Source organism: Topomyia yanbarensis, chromosome 2 (genome assembly GCF_030247195.1).
Source record: "Topomyia yanbarensis strain Yona2022 chromosome 2, ASM3024719v1, whole genome shotgun sequence".
Lineage (NCBI taxonomy): Eukaryota > Metazoa > Arthropoda > Insecta > Diptera > Culicidae > Topomyia > Topomyia yanbarensis.
In genome coordinates this window covers 4362608-4384245 of record NC_080671.1, presented here as the reverse complement: position 1 = coordinate 4384245, position 21638 = coordinate 4362608, and the positions used below count along the sequence as shown (strand labels likewise).

The 21638-nt window shown below is 36.9% G+C and overlaps 1 protein-coding gene across 4 annotated transcripts in view; it reads left to right on the top strand.

Moving 5' to 3' along the window:
• Positions 1 to 21638, top strand: part of LOC131678279 (embryonic polarity protein dorsal) — a 163830-nt gene that overhangs the window by 13634 nt on the left and 128558 nt on the right. Inside the window, exons 1-2 of one of the 4 annotated variants that reach the window (XM_058958311.1) lie at positions 6639 to 6880; positions 8281 to 8711. The exons of 2 other annotated variants lie outside the window; for them this stretch is intronic. In XM_058958311.1, the coding sequence (XP_058814294.1) occupies positions 8684 to 8711 (28 nt within the window). In that variant the 5' untranslated portion in view covers positions 6639 to 6880; positions 8281 to 8683. Of the gene's footprint in view, positions 1 to 6638; positions 6881 to 8280; positions 8712 to 21638 lie in introns of those variants that run through there. One more of the 4 variants, XM_058958312.1, reaches the window with a different exon arrangement.

Here is a 21638-nt window from a genome sequence, read left to right as displayed (position 1 = left end):
ATTTGAGACTTGGTTTGAGAAAATCGGTTCAGTCATCACCGAATTGTGGAATATGCCCAGAATTCCGGACTTCCGGAATCGTCTATAGTAGACAATATATTCAAAGAATGTTTGATTGGCAATCAGTGATCTAGATCTGCGATTAGAAGTAATTTGGTGACCATTTTAGCCTCTGAGGTATTACGATTGTACCGATTTATATGGGAAATTCCAGTGTATCCTTACTAACACCACTGTAACTCCGGAAGCAAGAGTCAGAACCGAATGAAATTCAGCAGCAGTCAATGGTATTACTGTATCTTTTATTTGAAATCAAGCTTGTAAAAATCGGTAGAGAATTCGTTGGGGAATGGGTGTGATATTAGATTAGGAACTTGGCGGGTTCCCTGGGGGCGTCATGAACCGTCGTAGGTGGCCGATGTGGTCAAAGCTGCTTTGATTTATCATTAGTGATCCAGACACGCAAACTAGAGTAATGTTACATCAATTTTAATATGTTTTAATTCATTTGAACATCATGGTGGTACCAGTTTATATGGGAATTTGCTGTGTGACCGCACTCTTCAACCCGTAACTCCGGAACCGGTAGTCGGATCAACTAAAAATCAATAGCAGCGGGAGCGTTATACCTTTCAGATGAAACTAAGTTTGCGAAAATCGGTTCAGCCATCTCTGAGAAAATTGTGTGAGTTTAAATGACACACACATACACACACTTACACACACATACATACACACACAGACATTTGCCGATCTCGACAAACTGAATCGAATGGTGTATGACACTCGGCCCTCGGTTAAAAAGTCGATTTTTACAGTGATTGCATAGCCTTTCTTTAATATGGGAAAGGCAAAACGTGAACTTAATTCACTAGAGGCCAAACCATCGAATATATTCATAGGGTGTCTTTGGTGGAATTGTTCATATAAATATTCCCCATAATCTGATGAAAATTAAAATTAGGCATGGCTTACTACGATTGAACTAGAAAAATTAACTTTTTATACTGACAAGGTAGAAAGTTAGTGTCTTCGACAAAGTTTTAGAAATGCTTATAATGAAGAATTTTGTTGAATAACTTGAACTTGTAGAACTTAAGGTTATCGATTTATAAATCATTATCTAATGCAACCCCCTTAAATTTAGTTTTTTAATATAACTGTTTTCACTGTGACTTTTCGTGCAAACGATGTTCCAGGTAAATGTTGAGGAATTAAAACCACATAATATTGTTGAAGACTGCATGTAAAAATTAAATTATTATTGAAGATTGCATGTAAAAATTTTGTTGAAGACTGCATGTAATTTTTTTTTCCTAAAATCGACGGCGCGGAGCACACCTCTTGTAAAAATAATCATTCGTTTTACAGTTATTTTTTTACACCAACTTCAACTACGTATTTGAGAGAAAGGTGCTAACCAAAATGAACGAGCAGGCACTATTTTCAAAGTACAGACTACCCATAATAAAGGTAAGAAGGTTTGATGCTTGGCACTCTAGAGTCCTATGAATAGGATAAGCTCACTTTGTAATGTTTATTTACTTTTTCCATATAAAATGAACAAAAATTTTTTTTTCGGATTTTTTCGTTAAATTTTTCGAAATTAACGGTAAAAAGTGTTAAAATCTTCAATAACTTTGAAACGAATGAGTATTTTTACTTACAGTCTTCAACAATGTTTGGAACATGGTTTGCACGAAAAGTCACAGTGGAAAAAGTTGTATTAAAACATTAAATTTAAGGGTGCTGCCATAGAAAACGCTTTATAAATTGATAACCTTAAGTACTACAAGTTCAAGTAGTTCAAAAAAATTCTTCATTACGAGCATTTCAAAAACTTTGTCTAAGACACCAACTTTCTACCTCGTCAGTATAAAAAGTTTTTTTTAGTTTGATCGTAGTAATTCATGCCTAATTTTAATTTTTATCAGGTTGTGGGGAATATTTATGCGAACAATTCTTCCACAGGTACCCTGTGAATATATTCGATGGTTTGGCTTCTAGTGAATTAAGTTCACGTTTTTAGGGCTTCCAACCACTATGAAGCGGTGTCTTTTGATGACTCCTTCTCGATAACAAACATTTACCCAATGAGTCGTTTGGTTCACAAGGCTAGATTTAGGCCTCTGAAAAAGTCTTCAAAGTTTGAGGGTTTCTGTACGTTTCATTTAAAATAAACGTTGACAAATCAACCCCCCTCCCCTTGAGAATTTTCTGCGCTCGGGCTGGTTTATATAAACTTTATCAACTAAAAGAACCGGCAGTTCAACGATGTTCATGAATTCAGAAACTTTGCCACGATTTTCGTAATTTCTTACCATGCTACCGTATTCATGAGTTTGGCGTCGGATTTTTCTAGCAGAGTAGTGTGATTTATGTTCATGATTTCAGGATCTTAGTCGTAATTTTTGATATTTTAGTCATGTAATTTCTGTTCACGAACATGATTTGTGGTTCCATAATGAATTTAGTGCCTTGCGCAGTTTTTGTTTTTTGTTCGAACATCAAATTTAACCTTTTTCGAATGAATAACGATGTTCTAATAGTGCTACTCGCACTTATTACTAGTTGCAAGGAGCTATATGATATTTCATGAAAAAATCCAAATTTTGTGAAAATTTCAAGACAGAGTTGCATGAAATTGAAATTGATTAGGAATATCTTCTAAATATCACAAGCACTCAAGATAGATCGTAAATCATGTACTAGTAATCATGAACTAGTTCGTGAATACATGAACAATATTATATGATTTTGTGAACTATTTCAGGCTCACGCATGGTTAGTCGCGAATATTATACTAGGAATCATGAATTAGTTGATGTTTTCACGAATAACATTCCATGATTTTGTGACCAATTTCATGAACACGAATAGTGAGATATAACTAATGTTCTAGGAAACACGATTATTGAAAGGATTCATGAATAATATTACGAGTTTCGTGAAATAGTTCACGGGAAAGTACGTTTTGAATTTGTGAACTAATTCATAACCACGAAAACTAAATCATGTTCAAGATGTAAATCATGAATTAGTTCACGTCGTGTGGAAAGATTCCTAAATCTATGAAAAAAATCACCAGTCAACGTTTAGCTTTTCGAATATTGTTCATAAAGTTGCAAACTACACACCAAAAAATCTGAATTTTATCGTTGACGTAATTGCAAACATGACACAATTCAACAAACCGTAATTTACGATATGACAGAACATTACCGTGTTCCGTTTAATTTTACATGAAACGTATACTTTACATGCGCAATGACATAAAATTACACTTCCTACCATTCAGAACAAACGCTGTATGTGGAGTAAAATTACATGATTTACGAAATTAAACGTCATGTAAAATTAAAATCAAACGTAAAACTAAGTCATTTTTGATGCTCGTATATGTCAGGGTCAGGAGACGTAAATTTACACTATTTTTTCTAGGTGTGTAGTTCACGTACCGAAAATCTATTTAGCACTGACATAGTGCAAACGACGATAGAAATTTACGAAATGATAAGAAATATCTCCACTAATTGAAGCGTTATGCAGGCGTTACTGAAGCGAAATTAAACATAATTACAAAACACATAATTTTTGTTCATGGTCCTGTTTTCGTAACGTAAAAATGTGACTGTTCCAGAATTCATCCCGATCTTGGGAACAATATTTTTCCGTATACAAAGTTACAATGTATATCTTTTTAGAAATATCTAAGAGTTCCTAACAAGGAGCGGTCATGGAATTAACCACGGACGATGTTCGAGTGAATTTGTTGTACACCAATACATTTTTCCGTTTTGTGAGTTGATCTTTGGCATTTTTAATTGTGTAATTAATTACATTTTTATCTTTCTCAATCCGCGTTCTTCTTTTATTCTTCTGTTTCTTCTCTCTTGTGTTCGCGTGCCTTTTTCATAATCACGCTGCATTTTTAAATTTCGCCGTTGAGCGGCTTGCATATTTTTTTAAATTTTTTCGGTCCGTGGAGATGAGAATGCCGTATTTCTTGTATGCTGCATACCTTGTTATTCCGTTGTGTATCCGATTTATACTCATTTGTAATGGATCTCTCGAATGCCGCGCAATTTTTATCTTGGTGCACTTTCCCATTTTGATGTAAAAGTAAAATATAGATCCATCCGCGGAATGATGCAAAGTGGTTTACTTACCTCGACGATTTACAGAAAAGTTCATTCAAAACTATTTCGACTGACTGAATGTAGTCATATTTTCGTTTTTACTTTTTAACGACATTCAATTAGATAGAGATTACTGGATGGGGAAAGTTATAAAAATTTAGAGCCATAGTACTCAAGTGAGAGCAAGGATGTGAAATATACAGATCGAAAAACTAGAGGTCATTAGATACAAGTATAAAACTATACGGGCTAAACTTTTGTCTTCTGTTGGCAGGAGTCCAGCTTAGGTCTGTTCCCACGGTAAAGAGGTACAAATCTGTCTATCAGGAGACATGTTGGTAGACTTGCGTGATTCGTAGTTATGCTGCCTAAGCTCGACTCCTGCCAACAGAAGACAAAAGGTTAGCCCGTATGGTTTTATACTTGTATCTAATGACTTCTAGTTTTCCGATCTGTATATTTCAGAGCCTTGCTCTCACTTGAGTACTCTAGCTCCAAGTTTTCATAATTTTCCCTACTTAGTAATCTCTAACTGATTGAATGTTGATACAAAGTAAAAAAGTTGATTCAAAACATTTTTCGAAACAAAAAAATGGGTAAACAGAACTTGGCAAATGGGATACGCTGTCATCTGCTCTGTAGAGGCCAGTTTAGGTTAAATGTTGACATGTTTTATGTAGAGTAGAGAGATATTCACAGGGTCAATGACATTCAAAAGGAATGGAAAATTATTGAGCAGTGCGGCTGTTTGAATAAATAATGCAACGAATAACTGTGAATTGAACATAGTAGGGCATGAATTGAGATTTGTTCCTTCTTCAAGTTCAAACAAACGTATTGAAATTGAGCAGCTCTGATATCAATACGAGCAAGTTAAGGCCAAATGAAGTACATACTAATTTGGCGCAGCAGTTCTTCACCTTACCAAAAACTAAATCAAAGTGCACGGAAAATGCAAAAAAATTATGATGCTATCTAAGCAGTATTCATCTTATCTATGTGCTTAATAAATAGAAATTTTACACAATTAAATGATCAATTATATTAATCTTTTCGTTAAAACAATTAGTTTTAAGCGCTTTGCTTTGAATTATCGAAAAATAAATTAAGTTAATAAATAAATGAACAATTCCTTCTTGATTTGCATGGTTCAAAGAGATGCGAATCACCAAGATAACAAAGCTAGCTTAAATGCCCAGTTTATCTTTTGGAGTCTCCACCCATAAATTATAACTGGTTTTTACTAAATACGAGATAACGCACGAAACGTCAAATGAAATCTTTGATATAATTATTTTCATCCGCACCTGCCCACTGGAAACACCTTAATCCACAATCATCGCCCACCATTCATTGGTTCATCCCAAGTTTCCCATGTTCCCTGATAAACCGAAAACGTGGGTCATCCGACGGCGTGCCGGTACGCGACCATATACATACCTGTCTCATTAATGACTTGCAAAAACACCTGTCTGCATTCTCCGAATGACGCAACTATCCCCCCATTATCGCACTTTCCCACTTTTTATCAGACTCAATTGCTGCGCCTGATCTGTCTACTCAAACGGTTCTAAAATTATAATCAAAACAAATCCTGGAACCTGTTTCGGGTCAAACCACCTGCGCTGGAAAACCCCAAGCGCCTTAACCATAACTGACACTCACACACATGGTTCCACACCCAAACAAGCCCCCATCGAGTCTGATCACCACCCCAGCAGCATGCGGCGGCGACCTAAGATAATCAATATTAGTCGCTCTCACTCTTCCCGATTAAGACAGGACAGTTACACTTGCTCTACTATGGTCGCATCCAGTTCGAGAGCGAAACCGGGAAAGCTGTTGGGCAAAACCCAAAGCGTAGGGATTTCCCCATTCACGAAAATCGTGAGCGTCACTGTGCACTCCCTGTAGCCTGCCGTCCGTTCGTTCACTAACGTCACCGCTTCGATTGCACACCCACACACCCAACCGATCATAGTAACCGGTGTCCGAGTAGCGCGCATGAGCACTACACCCACCAGAACACACATCGCATTCAACAAACACGGAAAGTTTCTCGCTCGGCACTTTCGATGTTTTAACTGGATGGTAACTACAGTTTTAGTTGTTTCGCGTTTGTTTGTATGTTGAAAAATCAAATCATCGCTTCGCGACTTGTTGACGCTTTTCACACAACTACATTGCATGAAATTGTATGTAGTACCCGCGTATGTTACGTGACTGCATAGTGATCACCCGCCTTCCCATTCCCTGTCACCCACAATGTGGTAGAGCCGCACACATACCTACCATCATCGGCGTCGTGCGAATCAAGTCTCTCACAGACAATCAGCGCCGTACAAACAGACGGACGGACATGGCGATTTGTTGTTATGTGTTGATTTACCTTCGCGCGCGCGTTTTCGCTACTACTTTATTCGTTTACATACATACTTTCGTAATCCGGACCTGCCTGGCTGTGCTTGCTTGCTGGCTTGCTCCCTACGACCAACCGCAAGTTAGTATCGCCCGGAGTGTCGTTTTAAAGTGTCGTGAATTTAGCACACGGGATTATAATCTTCGAGGCTAGGAAAGGCAATACAAAATCTTGTGACCGTGGATCGCACGATTCAGTCAGTGTTTTTGATTTGTCCCAAACGCCGGGTTCAGAAGCGAGACTTATTCAAGCAAAACAAATTGTGGTGCCAAGTATTCTCGAGAATCGGTTCAATCCAGTGCAAGATTGGATCAATATTAAGGTGCAGAATTAGTGTTAATTTGTTGCGGAGTTTCGTATTGGTTTGCTGTTAGGAAGCTGAAGTAGTAGCAAGGCTAAGCAGTTGTTTTTTTTCGGCGTTTCGCTTTTATTTTGTTTTCAAAATCACTCGCGCAAAACGTGAACGATCAATTCCACGTAATGCTGGATCGAACGATCGTGTGGGGCAGTTTGCAATTAAACTATGTGTGTATAAATATAAAACAGACAACTCGTTTCGACCGACTACCGTATCAAAACTGGGTTGCCAAACTGGATGCGCCACTCTTTTTTTATAACCTGCATACGTAGATTCATTATACTATTGTTGCAACGATTCAGTTGGTAAAATCTTGTTTTACTTTCATTCAGTACACGCTTGAGAATCATTGCCACGCTGCTGATAAATTTGCCTTCATTTGTATGCTCACGTCTTATCATCAGTTTGTTTACATCGTTCGCTCTTTTCTAATCTCTTTTTGCAAAATTATTCTCAGAATTCCTTTTATAGAATACTTGAGGTTTGGCGAAATCTAATATTATATCCAAGTATACATTTAAGGTGTATGTAATATCCGTTTTCATTGTAAATTTCTACTAATTTAACTAAATTTAAGGATTTAACTTCTCAGAAGTAACGCTATGTGATTTTTAATTTTATGCTAAATATCGCCGTTTCAATTTTTCGGTAGTAAATTTAAACGTCGTCAAGATTTCGTTCATGCTTCCAGGTCAATAGTGAGCTGTAAAGCTTCCGATCAATGCAATCACACCGGCATTCGATGAAGTTTTACAATTGACTGTCATTTCCTTCAATGCATTCATCACCTATCAGTGCGGCTAATCTACCTCTTTTGACCCCAGAAACGTACGACGTCACGTATTCCCAGCAAACTGGAATACACGCAGCGTAAAAGCTTGTTTTGATATTACCCCGTCCCTGTCCCTTTCCCACCCCGCTAACACGAGACTGGAGATGTCAAGGTTTTTTTTTCTCACTTTGCTTTTGTTGTTATGTTCATCTCGTATTGGTTTTTAGCTTTCAATTCCGCTAGAAAATCTCGTTCGTTCGTTCGCCGGTCTGTTGTTCGTGTATCGGTCACATCTCGCGACTCGCACAACTACCGAGCAAGCGATATTATTAATATCATTCATGCATGTAAAACCAGTTTGGTAACTATGGGAACAACAGAAATCAAGTCACATCTAGCCCCTGCAAGATGAGAATCTCAAGTTTTATTCCATTGCTACACCGCCCAGTTCAGTTGTAGTAGGCTTTGCTTCGGCTTCTTTTCAGTTCCGCGCAACTTTGCTTACCGTTTTCGATTAGAATATGCAATAATTAGTGGAATAATCGTATCCATACTCGAATAATAATTGTTGCCCGTGCATCATTTCTTGCAGAATCTTCGCAAAGACTGCTGAAAGCAGTATAAAAATGAAGAGCAACCATTTGGTGGTCGTTAACAGCAATTATTCAAACAGGCAAACAAATGATTAGCCAAAAACAGCAGTGTTGGAAGGCTTTAATGCAAATTGTTAGTGAAGCTAATTGAAGCACCCGCGAAAGAGAGGAAAAACCAGAGCAATTACTCGACTCATTTTATACCAAGCGATCGTTTTGGTGGTACGTTTAAGTGTTTTTTTTTGTTTTTTGGGTGTTGATTGTTCAGAAGTAACAGTATAGAAGAGAAACTACGGCGACTAAGCCTAAGAAGCAAGGTGAAACACGATCAATCGATCTACCTACGTCAAAGAACCAGAGTAGCAGGAAAAGCAGCTGGCGCAGCGCAGTGAGTGCAGCACCATGGGACCTACCAGCAACGCCGTGGAAGGTATGTGAGAGCTTGAGCGTTGCTCTATACAGCTATGCACCAAACAAATGCAGTGCCAAGCAGGCCGATTTTGATTTTGCACCAGGCACGCTTTGACAGACCTACCCTATTCGCTAGTATATGTCAGTCAGTTATCAGTTTACCGCACGAGAAGTTCTCGCCATTTGCAGCTAGCTACAATATAAACTTAACATGTTCCAGTATTTACGAGGGAACTACTTCTGGCAACGTGTTGGTTCATCCTAGGTGGCTATGATTTGTGGTGGTTGAACTTCGTAAACAAACGGCTGACCTTGATCTGTTCATCGGTTTTTGCTTTGCTTTAAAGTTCGTTGTTGTTTTTTGGGAGTTTTATGGATCTGTTTGCAAACAACTATAATCCGAATTGTTCCGTTTTTGTTAAATTCTGGCGCCTGAGAGTTTATGTAATCAAACAGCTTGATCGATGCAATACAACCAATTCTGAACTTTTTTCACCGCACTTGAAAATGAAGGGAATAAGTTCGTAAATCCGTTCGAAAAAGATTGAAAAAGAATAATTTAAGGTTGTCTCAAATTTATTATAATAATCAGCAATGTTGACGAGTTTGTTTTAGCACCATCGCACAAACCCTTGGTTTGGTCGACTACTGTTGTAAATTGCTGGAATTAACCGTGTTTGTATACATATTGTAATAATTATATTTGGGACTAGTACTTGCGAGGTGAGCTCTAATAAATGGAAGATCATCCGTAGAACGAAAGATATTACAATAAGTGCGATTGTATTCCTATGGAGCAGTGCTGCCAGTGACAGTTTAAGTTAAAGGTAAAAAATGAATTATTGAAAACTGATACATCCTATCAATTTCGACTGTTTTCGACTATATTTTCCAAGCAATTGGACTATTGTAAAAATTCTAAGAGTAAAAGTTAAGCAGCTTCTAGCACTTCAAGGAAAGCACATACCTTGATAAAAAAATATTTCCTCTTTCTTGACCCCAACAGTTCAATGCGCTAGAAAAATGTTGGGCATAAAAGGGTTAATTCACTTCTCGATAGGTCCAGAGTATAGTACAAAAATAATATTATTGGTTCACTACCAGTCGAGTACGAACCGGACACAGTGTAAGCGGCCGTACCCGTCCAAAACAGTAACAGCTGTCGTGATTCCCGAAGAAGTGCCACAGTCGATCCTTATAGATTTGTCCGTTGACGGTCCCAGATATGATGAATAGCTGAATCATCTTGCATTATCCGCGGATCGCTAGCCAAACAACATTTTTTTGTCGTCAGTTTCTTCTTCCACGCCTGTATAGCTTCTTTGTGTGAATTTTGCCAAAGTGTTGGGGGTGTTTGCTATGGTTAGGCGTCATAAGAACTTTGTGTAGATCAAAACGTTTTATTGTTTTTCCTCCAAATAAATTGAAGCTTTAGTCGAAATGTTGAACACCATCCTGGTCTTGCAGTTCCGTATTTCCTGCAACTACCATTACTTCGCTTGGATGTATGAGGTTTTTGATTGCAAGGAACACGATTCAATGTGTGATTCCGAGATGCTACTAATCATTTTTTATCCACGTGGTAAATATTTACAAATAATTCAATACGTCAAATTTATTCTTCGCACACAGTATGGCCAGGACTGAATTGAAACAATTCAATTGTCGATCTAACATTTCGATTCAAGTTTCAATATTTTGAGCAAAAATATTGATACGTTTTGAATTATACGGGTTTGAAATTCGAAAAGGACCGAGCCGTTACGACCAACAAATCATTGTCTGGCAAGCGTTTTGCGGGTATGACTAAATGGTTCAACTCTTCAGCACTTTAGGGACCATCAACAGACAAATTTCTAAAACAACCTCCACCAAATTCTGCTTTCCGAGGTTTCACGATCAGGCCTGTCACTGTTATGGCCGAATTTAACATCTTCCACTATGCCTTTGGGGCGACAAACCAAAGGCATAGTGGAAACCAATAATATTGTAAAATCCCAAAAGTCTTCGTAAACCAATTTAAGCTGCTTAATTTTTTCCTTCCAATGTTTACTACAATTCTCCTAGAATATTTACAACAGTGTACCATGATCATGGGCAGGCATGGGAAAAATCATTTCACGAAACGATCAATTTGAAATCATTCACCAACGTGCTCTTACTGTGAAACCCGATCTCGGCAACCCTTCTTGTGCAGAGTTACGCGTTCATACGAAAGCGAGAAGCAAAATACAAAACTGAAAAAAAGTGACAGCGCCCGGCTATGATTCATTCTCCACCGCATACGTAGTGTTTTGAATGAAAGCAGAAAGGATCGCAAATGAATGCAATCTTTCATTCGCAAAGATTCATTTCAAAACATTCAGAGGATCGTTCTAATAAAAAAACTTGTCGTTCTTGTTTATAGACCTATGAAATTTTCACTTGGTGATCTCTTATTGTTGAGTAAGTAGTTTGCAATGTGCTGGAAAAAAAAATAACTTCTTAAAACGATTCCGTGCATATCACAATATCAATTTCAAGTGGATTGTAGTGCAATCTACTTCTCAACATTGATTATAGTGTACATTTGCACTATAAAGTTGACCTAACCCAACCAGAGAATACAATGTCACATTCATTTGTGAACTAAAAGTTGATTCACTTGTGAATGTTTACAGTACAATCTTCCGATTCAATCCGCGAATGAAGAACACGATCTTCTTCATTCAACATAGTACGTATCATTCTTTTACCTGGCTCACATCTTCGGAAGTTCATCTCTACCTACGTTCAGTTGTGTTCTTTTGAAGAGTTTTAGTCGGATTGTGAATGAACGACTGGCTGCTGTTAAAGCAATGAACGGATTCGCCAAGAATCATGCGAATGAATGATAATTCCCATCCCTGATCATGGGGGCATTATGAACTTTTGGTTTGCTCGAGAAGACTGACCTGACAACACTGCTCCAGCGAAATGAATGAAAGGGAATATACGCATTTACTAATATTATTTATTTTTGTGATCAAATCTTGCCTAACACAAACGTTTTACCTGTTTAAAAAAATTGTTGTTTATAAACAAAATGGGTATGAAGGGATTAATATCACGTGAATAGGTTGGAATAACTTAAAAATGTAGCGAAAAGGCCTGATATCATTTTTATTTCTCAAGGCGGATTGACAAAACTCGTTTTGTCGGTGGCGTATTTATATTTTAGCTTCCTCAAGATATACTACATCAGATAAATGTTCGAAAAAAATTTCAGCGTTCAAGATCACCTAATTTAATAATACTTGTCTTTGAAGGTTTGACAACTTCTAGAAGTTTTCCAATATAAAACAGCGCATACTCTGATATAATAATTTTAGTGATTAATTCTCATAAAGGTAATTATGGAAAATTAACTCTTCAAAAATTGTAAGAGGCTTGGTGCCTTCAGTTGTTGATAATGACATTTTAATCAATTTTGTTCAAAATATGAAGGCCTAATTAATACGGAATATCGAGATACAAATAATGATGCTATATTTCTCCTTAGTGGCGAAAAATTTAGGTAAAAACTATTTTTCTGTACTACGGAGAAAATTGTTTAAAACAATTATTGCCAGTTGAGAACAAAAAACCTATGACTAAATTAGTTATGGAATTTGCGTTTCGACTTCATCTCATCAGAATCTGACACTAACTTAGTGACAGGACTAAGCTAGCGCCGAATTGATGCTAGCTCCAAAAAACGGAAACACTCTTTGTGTGTCTGGGCAAACCCCATGTCCGTTTAATATTTGGGAATGTTTTTAAAGCTAGTATTTTTAAATATATCCTTTTGTAAGCTTCGGAGACTCGGAGACCTTGAAGGCAATGTGAATTTATTGTTTATTAACCGCAGAAGAGATTTATCAAATACAGTAATATTAGAATAACTTGCTGTAAAGGTTTTCCACTACTATATTTCGATACTCTGAATAGTCGGCAAAGCGGTTTGAAATAGCATTTTCGAAAACTTTGCTGGAGACAATTAGTCTCGACCCAAATTTGCTTGAAGAGTAAATTCTCTATAATTACTTCTAACTGCCAAAATTATTTTATGAGAAGATGAACAGTTTTACGTTTTGAAATTCTCAATGTTACTTAACATCAAAATTTGGCAGTTTCGAATGAATGTGATCGTGACCGTTAAAAATTTATCGAGCAACGATTTTACTTATCTTTTTTATTCAAGCTCACAACTTGACAACGATTCCTAGTACCTAGTACACGAAATTTTAGTACGCCATTCAACTCAGAACTCAAATATACACCGTTAATAGCCACTAACTTGACATATATTGAAATATTTATTAATTCCAATCCTGCTTAGAGGCTATTCATATAGTTTATAATACATAAAAAATCAAATGCTCATAAAAACCGATGCTGACCTGCTAGAGACAAACTGTAGACGTCATTTATCATCAACTTCCAAATAGTTTCCGAAATGTTATTTTTGTTAATTATGTTGAATTTTTGTATAAACTCTACGCAATCTAAAAAAATACATTTTCAGTAAATGTTGAAATGTATGTAAATTTTCGGTGAGTAAGTTTTTTTTAGACAATCAACCTATTCAAACTTAGTTTCCCATTCGAAAAATTGTCTCTAATCCATATTTTGGACCATCTTTCCAAAAATGAGCACATAATAATTCAGACAGTTATTTCATTTTAAAATGAAGTAATTTGACAACTATGGGATTTCGGCTTAGAGATAAGTTACAAGATCCCCTTCCCACAATTTTCCAAAAGTCCTCATGACGCTTTAAACACGGTTCTCAATGTAGTGATAGGAGAATATTTTTCCAAAAATATTTTGTGGAATATTTAATTAAATTCGTCAGTATCAATTAATGTTTTTAATCCAATTATTATTGGTTTGTTAATCCCTTTAGTACGTGTCTTAGGACGAAATTGTTCGATGAGGGTCTTCTTCAACAAAATCTATACCCATTTCAGTTAGCCGTATGAGAGTTAATTTAGCGTAGTGCACCAACGCTAAATTCGGTCAAAACAATGAAGGGGTAGTATGCTTTTCATATAAAGGCAGCAACCTCTTCTGCAGACAGTTAGATCGATAAATTTCCGCATTTATAGTACCGTTAGTGCAACAATGAATATCTTCAAACTGCAAGAATACATTGCTTGCCATACCAATACTTTTCATCAAAAATAAGTATAACATTGCGGACTGGAAGAGTTTTTGACTGCATTCATCCAGTCGATCAAAATTATGTGAGTACTATTTCCTGGCCCTTTCTGCAACACTTTGCAGTTGTTCTGCACTTTGTTTGGTGGTTTTCTACTTTTTTGTAGGTCTTCATGTTGTTCATTTTCTTGATACGTCGGATTATTGTGACACTCGTTTCCTTAATTAGACATACAACTTTCTGGTCCAGTTTCCGGTTAGAAGATCCTCGTTTTCTGTCACTGGCAACTAAAAAATAAGGTTCCACAAACTTATTTCCGATGGGTGTAACATTCGCGGTATAAATTTAAAAAGCACTTCGCCATTTTTGCGCACTTCATTTTTAATGTGCGACATGTTGAGCAACAACAAAAAGCTCTACTCTAGTCTCTACTCTTAGATAAAAAAAAAACAAGCAATCCGTTCAGTTCCATTCGGCTTCTCATCTGACATGGTTGCTTTAATTGATTTTGAAGTGCTTTATCGCTTCTTAGTATTAGCTTCAACTCAAATCAGCCAGCTATGCCAAGATTTTAAAACTTGATTCTTTCAGTTTTTTAAACAATCCTGTCAACCAGACATAAATCTTCCAGCTTTATAAACTCTTGCCCAAATTAATCTGGCTTTTACGCCAAAAATGTTCTTTTATTTGCCTTTCTATAGTGACAATAGTGACAACTAGCCTAGTAGCTGCGCAGCAGAAGTTTGCACCTCCGACACTTTTATCCAAGGATTCGATTACCCGGGGTTTCCGAAAAAAATCTATTATCTTTCTAGTATATTGAGAATTTGATCATTGATATTAATTCCAGGATGCAAGTATTTTTCCCATTTAAATTTTTGGCTCTATATCATTGGTTCTGTGCCAGTCTAGGACGATCCGGACACAGTGTTAGAGGCAAAATACGTCCAAAACAGTGTCGGGCTGTCGTGATGCCTGACGAAGTGCCGAAGTGAATTGTGGAGGCATTCATCCTTATAGATTTGTCCGTTGATGGTCCCAGATAGCATGAATAGCTGAATCATCTTGCATTATTCACGAATCGCTAGCCAAACAAGAATTTTTGTCGACAGTTTCTACTTCCACTCCTACATAACTTCTTTATATAAATTTTGCCAAGTTTTGTGGTTTTTGCTTTGGTTCGGAGTCCTTAAAAATATGTATAGCTCGAAACGTTTTATTGTTTTTCCTTGAAATAAGTTGATATATTTAAATCAAAATGTTTGATTAACTCTTGAGTTCGATCAACCGAATTTCTTGCAACTTCCATCACTTTGCTTGGTTATATGATGTTCTTTGTTCAATGTGCGATTCCGAGTTGCTACCCATTTCTACCCACACGGTAAATAGTTACAAACAATTTAGTGTGTCTAATTTATTATTCGCGCACAGCATGGCCAGGACTGAATTGAGCCAACCAATCTAACATTTCGATTTAAGTTGTAATTCATTTTGAGCAAAAAATGATAAGTGTCAAACTAGACGCATTCAAAGTACGGAAAGGACCGAACCGCAACGACCAACAAATCTTTGTCTGGCAAGCGTTTTGCGGATATGGCAAAATGATTCAGCAATCTTCGTCACATTTGGGACCGTCAACAGACAAGATCAGACCTGCCACTGTTATGCCAGATTAGGCATTTTCCACTATGCCTTTGGTACGGAACCAATAATGTTGTAAAATCCCAAAAGTCTTTGTAAACCTACTCGAATACCCTGATACTGCAAAAATTTGTATGAGTATTCTTTAATTATGGAGAATTATTGTGATCCTCAAAAAAGTTTAGAATGTAGTTTATATGTGTTAAATTCAAAGCCTCTCTTGACCGATAGTGAACGCAAAGCTAAACTGCCTTACTAAAGATGGCTTGAATTTTTCACCTTAGAAAATCCCAATAACCTCGACTGGAATTAAACACAAACCTACTATTATGAATAGTAGTCAGGCTTGTTAGTTCACAACCGGTGTAGTCTATAAACTGTGGTTAGGGTAATTGTTAATATTTTTTTAAATGTACTATTAGCAACACTGTTTTGACGGTCGGTGGAGGCTGTGTTAGCTACTAGGCTACCTGCCACGATGTAGTCGATGGTGCGGCGAATAACACATCCGGCTTATATCCTCCACTTCTTTGTTTCGAATATACCTTCTACAATACTTCGTCTACATAATCCTGCTCTAGATGGCTATCATATCTGATTACTCTGACCTTATTCCCCACAGCATTCACCCGATACCAGAACTAATCTCGGAGCTCAAGCTTGATTTCGGTGTTGTGAATACCGGTGAGCAGTCAGAATCAGAGATACCTGTTCAACTGGCCACGCCAACCTCGAGTGTCGACTAATCGTCGTTATAGCTGGTGAAGATCATTTCCCTAGACCAAAATTAACTCTAATGTCATCACCGTTCCCACATACCTCATCTAATTGCCATACCCGTTTCAATAGGGTTTTCTACTGAAGGGGTTTCATCCAAAGCGGGTTTGCAATATCCAGATCTTTGATTTTCCCGGATCTGCACAAATTCCAGGTATATTGGCTGACATTGCCGTTCATGACCTGATGTGTCTAAATCAACGTGTATGATGGGGATTTTCATTTCCCTTATTCTTTGGAACCCCCGTCTTTTTCAACCTTCACCCTTCTACTCCCCACGTAGGTTCAACCTCTTTCATCGACCCTTGACTTCACCACTGTTAGTTCCGGCCATTCGTTCCTGAGATGAAGCGCTTGGGGGCCGCTCATATACCACGTGGACAAAAAGCCATCGTTTTTTACCTTCTCCTACTCTCCGTGGATAAGCGTGGACAACGTATACACCCCTATCCTTTTAGGATGTCCACGTAGACTTTCCAATTCCAGAAGTTCGCCCAATTCCCTTGTATTTTGCGAGATTTCTCTATTGTTCACATTTCTTACTAATGGTTCGGACATGGTCCCGGAAGTTCCTTGAAATTGGCAGATCTTCACTAGTGTGCTCTCATAACCTTAATCCCAATAACTGAAAGTTTTTTAAAAGGCTAGTTGTAGATTTCAACAAAAATATGGCTTATCCACTTACAACAAAATAAAAAAAAGTTTGACATGCGTCTTGGTTTCAGTAGTAGAAACTACCAATACTAGGGTCCACAAAAGATCCATTAGACATTCTAAGCAAATCTGGGATATACAAAATATCATGTTCTTACTACGATCAAATTTATATTAGACAAACCAAAAAACATTAAAAATTCGGCTTAAGGAGCTCATCGCAGAAATGACCACTTCTAGGAAATCTGATAAAGATCTACCATTTCACTTCAATTCTAAGGTAGCGGAACGCGCCTTTTGCAAAAAAAAACGCGACCCAACTACTGCAGATATAAAAATTCAACGACAAATTATTAATCCCTGGAATTGAATGCAGGTGGGAGCTTGGATATTTTCAAACAATCCCCTTCGTCTTTGCTCAATCGAGATCAAGGTACCGGATATTCATGACTTTGCAAAACATGGCCCGCACACCAAAAACGACCAGCTTCACGCATCTAGGTAACTACCGATCCCCTACTATCTGTTTTCTGTATAAAAAGTTATAGCTATAGGAATTTTTTTTATACTGATATGAACACTGAAGAAGACTATACGTCGTAGTCGAAATACTGGTATCTGGTGTTCGATGGTGAAAACCAGCTGTTTTTCGTCATTATTATAGTGGATATAAACGGAATACATCTGTCTTAAGAGGATTAATTGTGACATTTCACTAAATCACTCAAAAGGTTATGTAGATCAACGACTGGTTGTTATGTTGGAGATTTTAAAGTCGGCTGTCTCAGTCTTTTGAAAAATCAAAACAAGGGTTTCTTATTACCCGACGTTTCGGCCTTTTGGCGTTTTTGTTTTTGCACTCAGCACAGATTTATGCATCCAGAAACATACATCAGGCACCGGACGGTCGGACAGCGACTTTTTGACGAAAAACAATAACTTTATTTCCCTTGAGAAGGGCCATCACCAAAAGGTCGAAACGTCGGGTAATAAGAAACCCTTGTTTTGATTTTTCAAAAGACTGAGACAGCCGACTTCAAAATCTCACTCAAAAGGTTTTGATTTAAAAAAAATGTACTTTAGAGCAAAAACGATGAACGGAATCGCGGTCGACTTTGATAACTATTGATACATAACGGTCTTTATTACAGCCAATAAGGTACCCTGTGTTCTATTTAACAAATGGCGTTGGCAATTACTAAAGCGTACATCGAGAAGGATGTCAGACGATGGACCAGACCTTTTGAAAAATTTAGGAATACGACATCCTTGCCTGTCATCTGTTTTTTTGGAATTAAGAGTAGCGTACGATTCAGTGAAAGTTGCAGATGATGTTGTAACATGATTTTCTACCGAAGTTGTACAATGCTGGATGAGTCAAAATCAAGTGTCAGTAGAGTGCATTGTTGCATTTGGCATTTTTGCATTTTGAAAGGAAGCTACGAGAATATCAAGGCTAATTACATGGTTCCGATTGCGGAAATTGATGCGGTGCTAGTCTATTATTTGGTGAATATATATTGGAATCTTTTGACGAGTGATAATGATGCAAGTCGGACAGTAAAAAGGCGTGCTGTGGATACGACATAAAACATTCTGTGGTTTTCGCAATTTGTTAACGTCTTCAGTTGCAAATAATACTTTCTCAGTCTTTGTATGCTTCCCATGCTACAGTCTTATATCTGCCAGTAAAAAAAGCAAACAATTGTTCCTACCGCTTTGTTGCTTATTCACTGTACAGACAGTGTAGTATCGTAGCTCCGGGCTAGATGTGAAAATAAGCGAAAATCAGAAGAAGAAATTCACCTTGCGGGAGAATTCAATTGTGATTGGTTTTATACAATCTGACGTTAGACCTGCGATCCGCGAAGTGGAATAATTATTACAAGTGAACATGGCATTTAAACTTACGAAGTCTTACATTTAGTTACATTCAACTTCACCACGGCCACAGTGCAGATCTGATAACGTTCAATGAGTTAGCTGAGATGAGAATCTTTAGTTACAATCTACATGTCGCGAAAAGGAGAGGTGATATCCGTTATAAATGGTGCTTTGGAGAAACGTCTTCACTGATATTTCCTACAGAGTTCTTATGATGAGAATGCGACTGGAAGAGATTATTCCTTCCTACCTGAAGCTACCTTTTACCCCGAAGCTAGAAATTAAAACTGGTAGCGTATTGATTTGGAAGGATGATTCACTCGATAATGAAAAATTAATCATTTCATAAGCACATACCGATTGACACAGACATCACAATTTTCATATGCTCAGTGTAGACCAGGGCCCAAAATTCTTACCCAATGAATGAAATTATTTAATTTCACTGTCTCCTTCGCCACTAAAAGCATGCAAAACAGACCAATAAAATAAACCCCTTTCTTGCTATGATTCTACAGAAACGAGTAGTCGAATCGGCGTCGTATGCCTGCCCGATTCTTTAAACTCGTTCTCATCGGCACTCAATCATTTTCGTTTTTTATTTGAAAATGAAACTAAAGTATGTTAACCCCTTCATGCCCATGTTGTTTATAAACAACAACGTTTGTGAACAGCTATAACCTCTGATTTAGGCAAGAATTGCTCACACAATGTAAGTTAGGATTGCAACCTTTCATATGAGTATTAACAGTTATAGGTATTAGCCGAAGAATTGAAATTATTGTCATTAGTCTGATTGGATTCTAGTAGAGAAGTGCTGCCACGAATAGATTTATTCAAATGGGCTAAAGTGCTAAATGCAATCAATTTGGACTGTCTTTGACTACATTTTTCACGCAATTGGAATATTGTAAATATTCGAAATGTGTGCCTCAAAATAAAAGGAAATTTTCATAATACTTCAAATTTATGCCTAATACACAGCGATTTTTATAGGTCCAGGGGTATGCGTTTTAACTTCACCTCGAATGATTTATGAACCCTGGTTTATATAGTAATTTATACGTGGTTTCGCCCAATAAAATATATCTCTGAAACCAGAACCGATCCGAATAAAATACAATAGCAGCCATGACTTTCATTTGTGGCCAAATTTGAGATAATCGATTCAGTCATCTCCGAGGAACTCATATTAACTTTTTGCAGGGTTTTCCTTGCCAAGTCCTATGGATTTTCCGAGAATTATACTAACGACTGACAGGCCAAATATACTGCTTTCAGTGGTTGTGGGAAGCACCCAGAAGTGTTGTTTTTTTTTATTTCCACACAAGTTTATAAAAATTAATTCAACTATCTCTGAGAAAACGATAGGATATTTATTCATACCTCTTCCGGTGTGATTTTTGGCACTATAGGAACTGGCCAACGTTTTAAAAAAACTATGACCTAGTTATGTACATCCGCGCTTTTTGAATCCATTATATCATTTTTAATATTTTTGCTTTATTATAACGTTCATCTATATCATTGTACCGGTTTATATGGGAAAATCATATGCGCATGCACTCTGTTATCTATTACTCCGGAACCAAAAATCCGATTCAAATGAAATTCATAAGTTTTATATGAGAATAATGCGCATAAACCTGTACAAGAGCAGGTAGAGTCGTCTATGAGAGACAGTTGTATCATTAATCTCAACAAAACTTTTTGGTTGATCATATATATATATATATATATATATATATATATATATATATATATATATATATATATATATATATATATATATATATATATATATATATATATATATATATATATATATATATATATATATATATATATATATATATATATATATATATATATATATATATATATATATATATATATATATATATATATATATATATATATAAGTTGGACCATGTGTTCGACAACAATCAATTCACGGAATTTAATGCGAATACTCAGAATTTTACCAACCCAAACTATATAACGTCAAATTTGTAAAGGTTAAGAGTCTTTCTGAGCGTTCCATTGGTGATGTCGAAGTAGCTCGACCGGCCATTTGAAGCGAAAAAGAAATTGTATACATACGTATACATTCAATTCTAATAATCAATCTAGGATGTCGTACCCGAAACGCTAATAATGCGACTATCAAGAGCACGCCAAACAATCTTAATTGACATCCTTCGACTCCAAGTTGGTCGTACCATGTCTCACCGCGGATGGCGTCGTGAAAACCTTGGAATAGGAGTTGACAACAGCTCATAGCTAAAAATGTGTCTGTTATTTGTTTGATGTGAACATACCTTCAAAAGTTTGAATGGATTCTCGATATTTTAAATTTTCGGGTTGGGGTTTTCCAACTTCAAAGTGCTCGAGTTCTGGTATTCTAAATTTTATGTTTTCGAGTTCGAGACGCATCCGGGTTTTTCAGTTTTAAAATTCTCGAGTTGGATTCGGGTTCAGGTTTGAAAAAAAAAATGAAACCCATCCCAAAGCCCGTAAACGTCTCTTCTCTTAGCTAAAATATTAAAAACAAAACAGCAAACCCCCTTCTTCTTTTAACTCCACAAAACGAGTAGCAGAGGTAGCGTCTTGCGTTTTCCTATGCCAATTCGAATCTTTAGTCTCGTTCTTATTGGCACTCGGTCACTTTCGATTCTTATTTTTGAATCAATGGAGTTTCCGGACCCATCAGAAGATATACTATACCTGAAATGCATAAAGCATAAACATTTCACTAGATTATGATGATGGATACATGCCGAAATTGAAACTGATTTTAAATCTTTTCTGGACTGTAACTACCTTTCC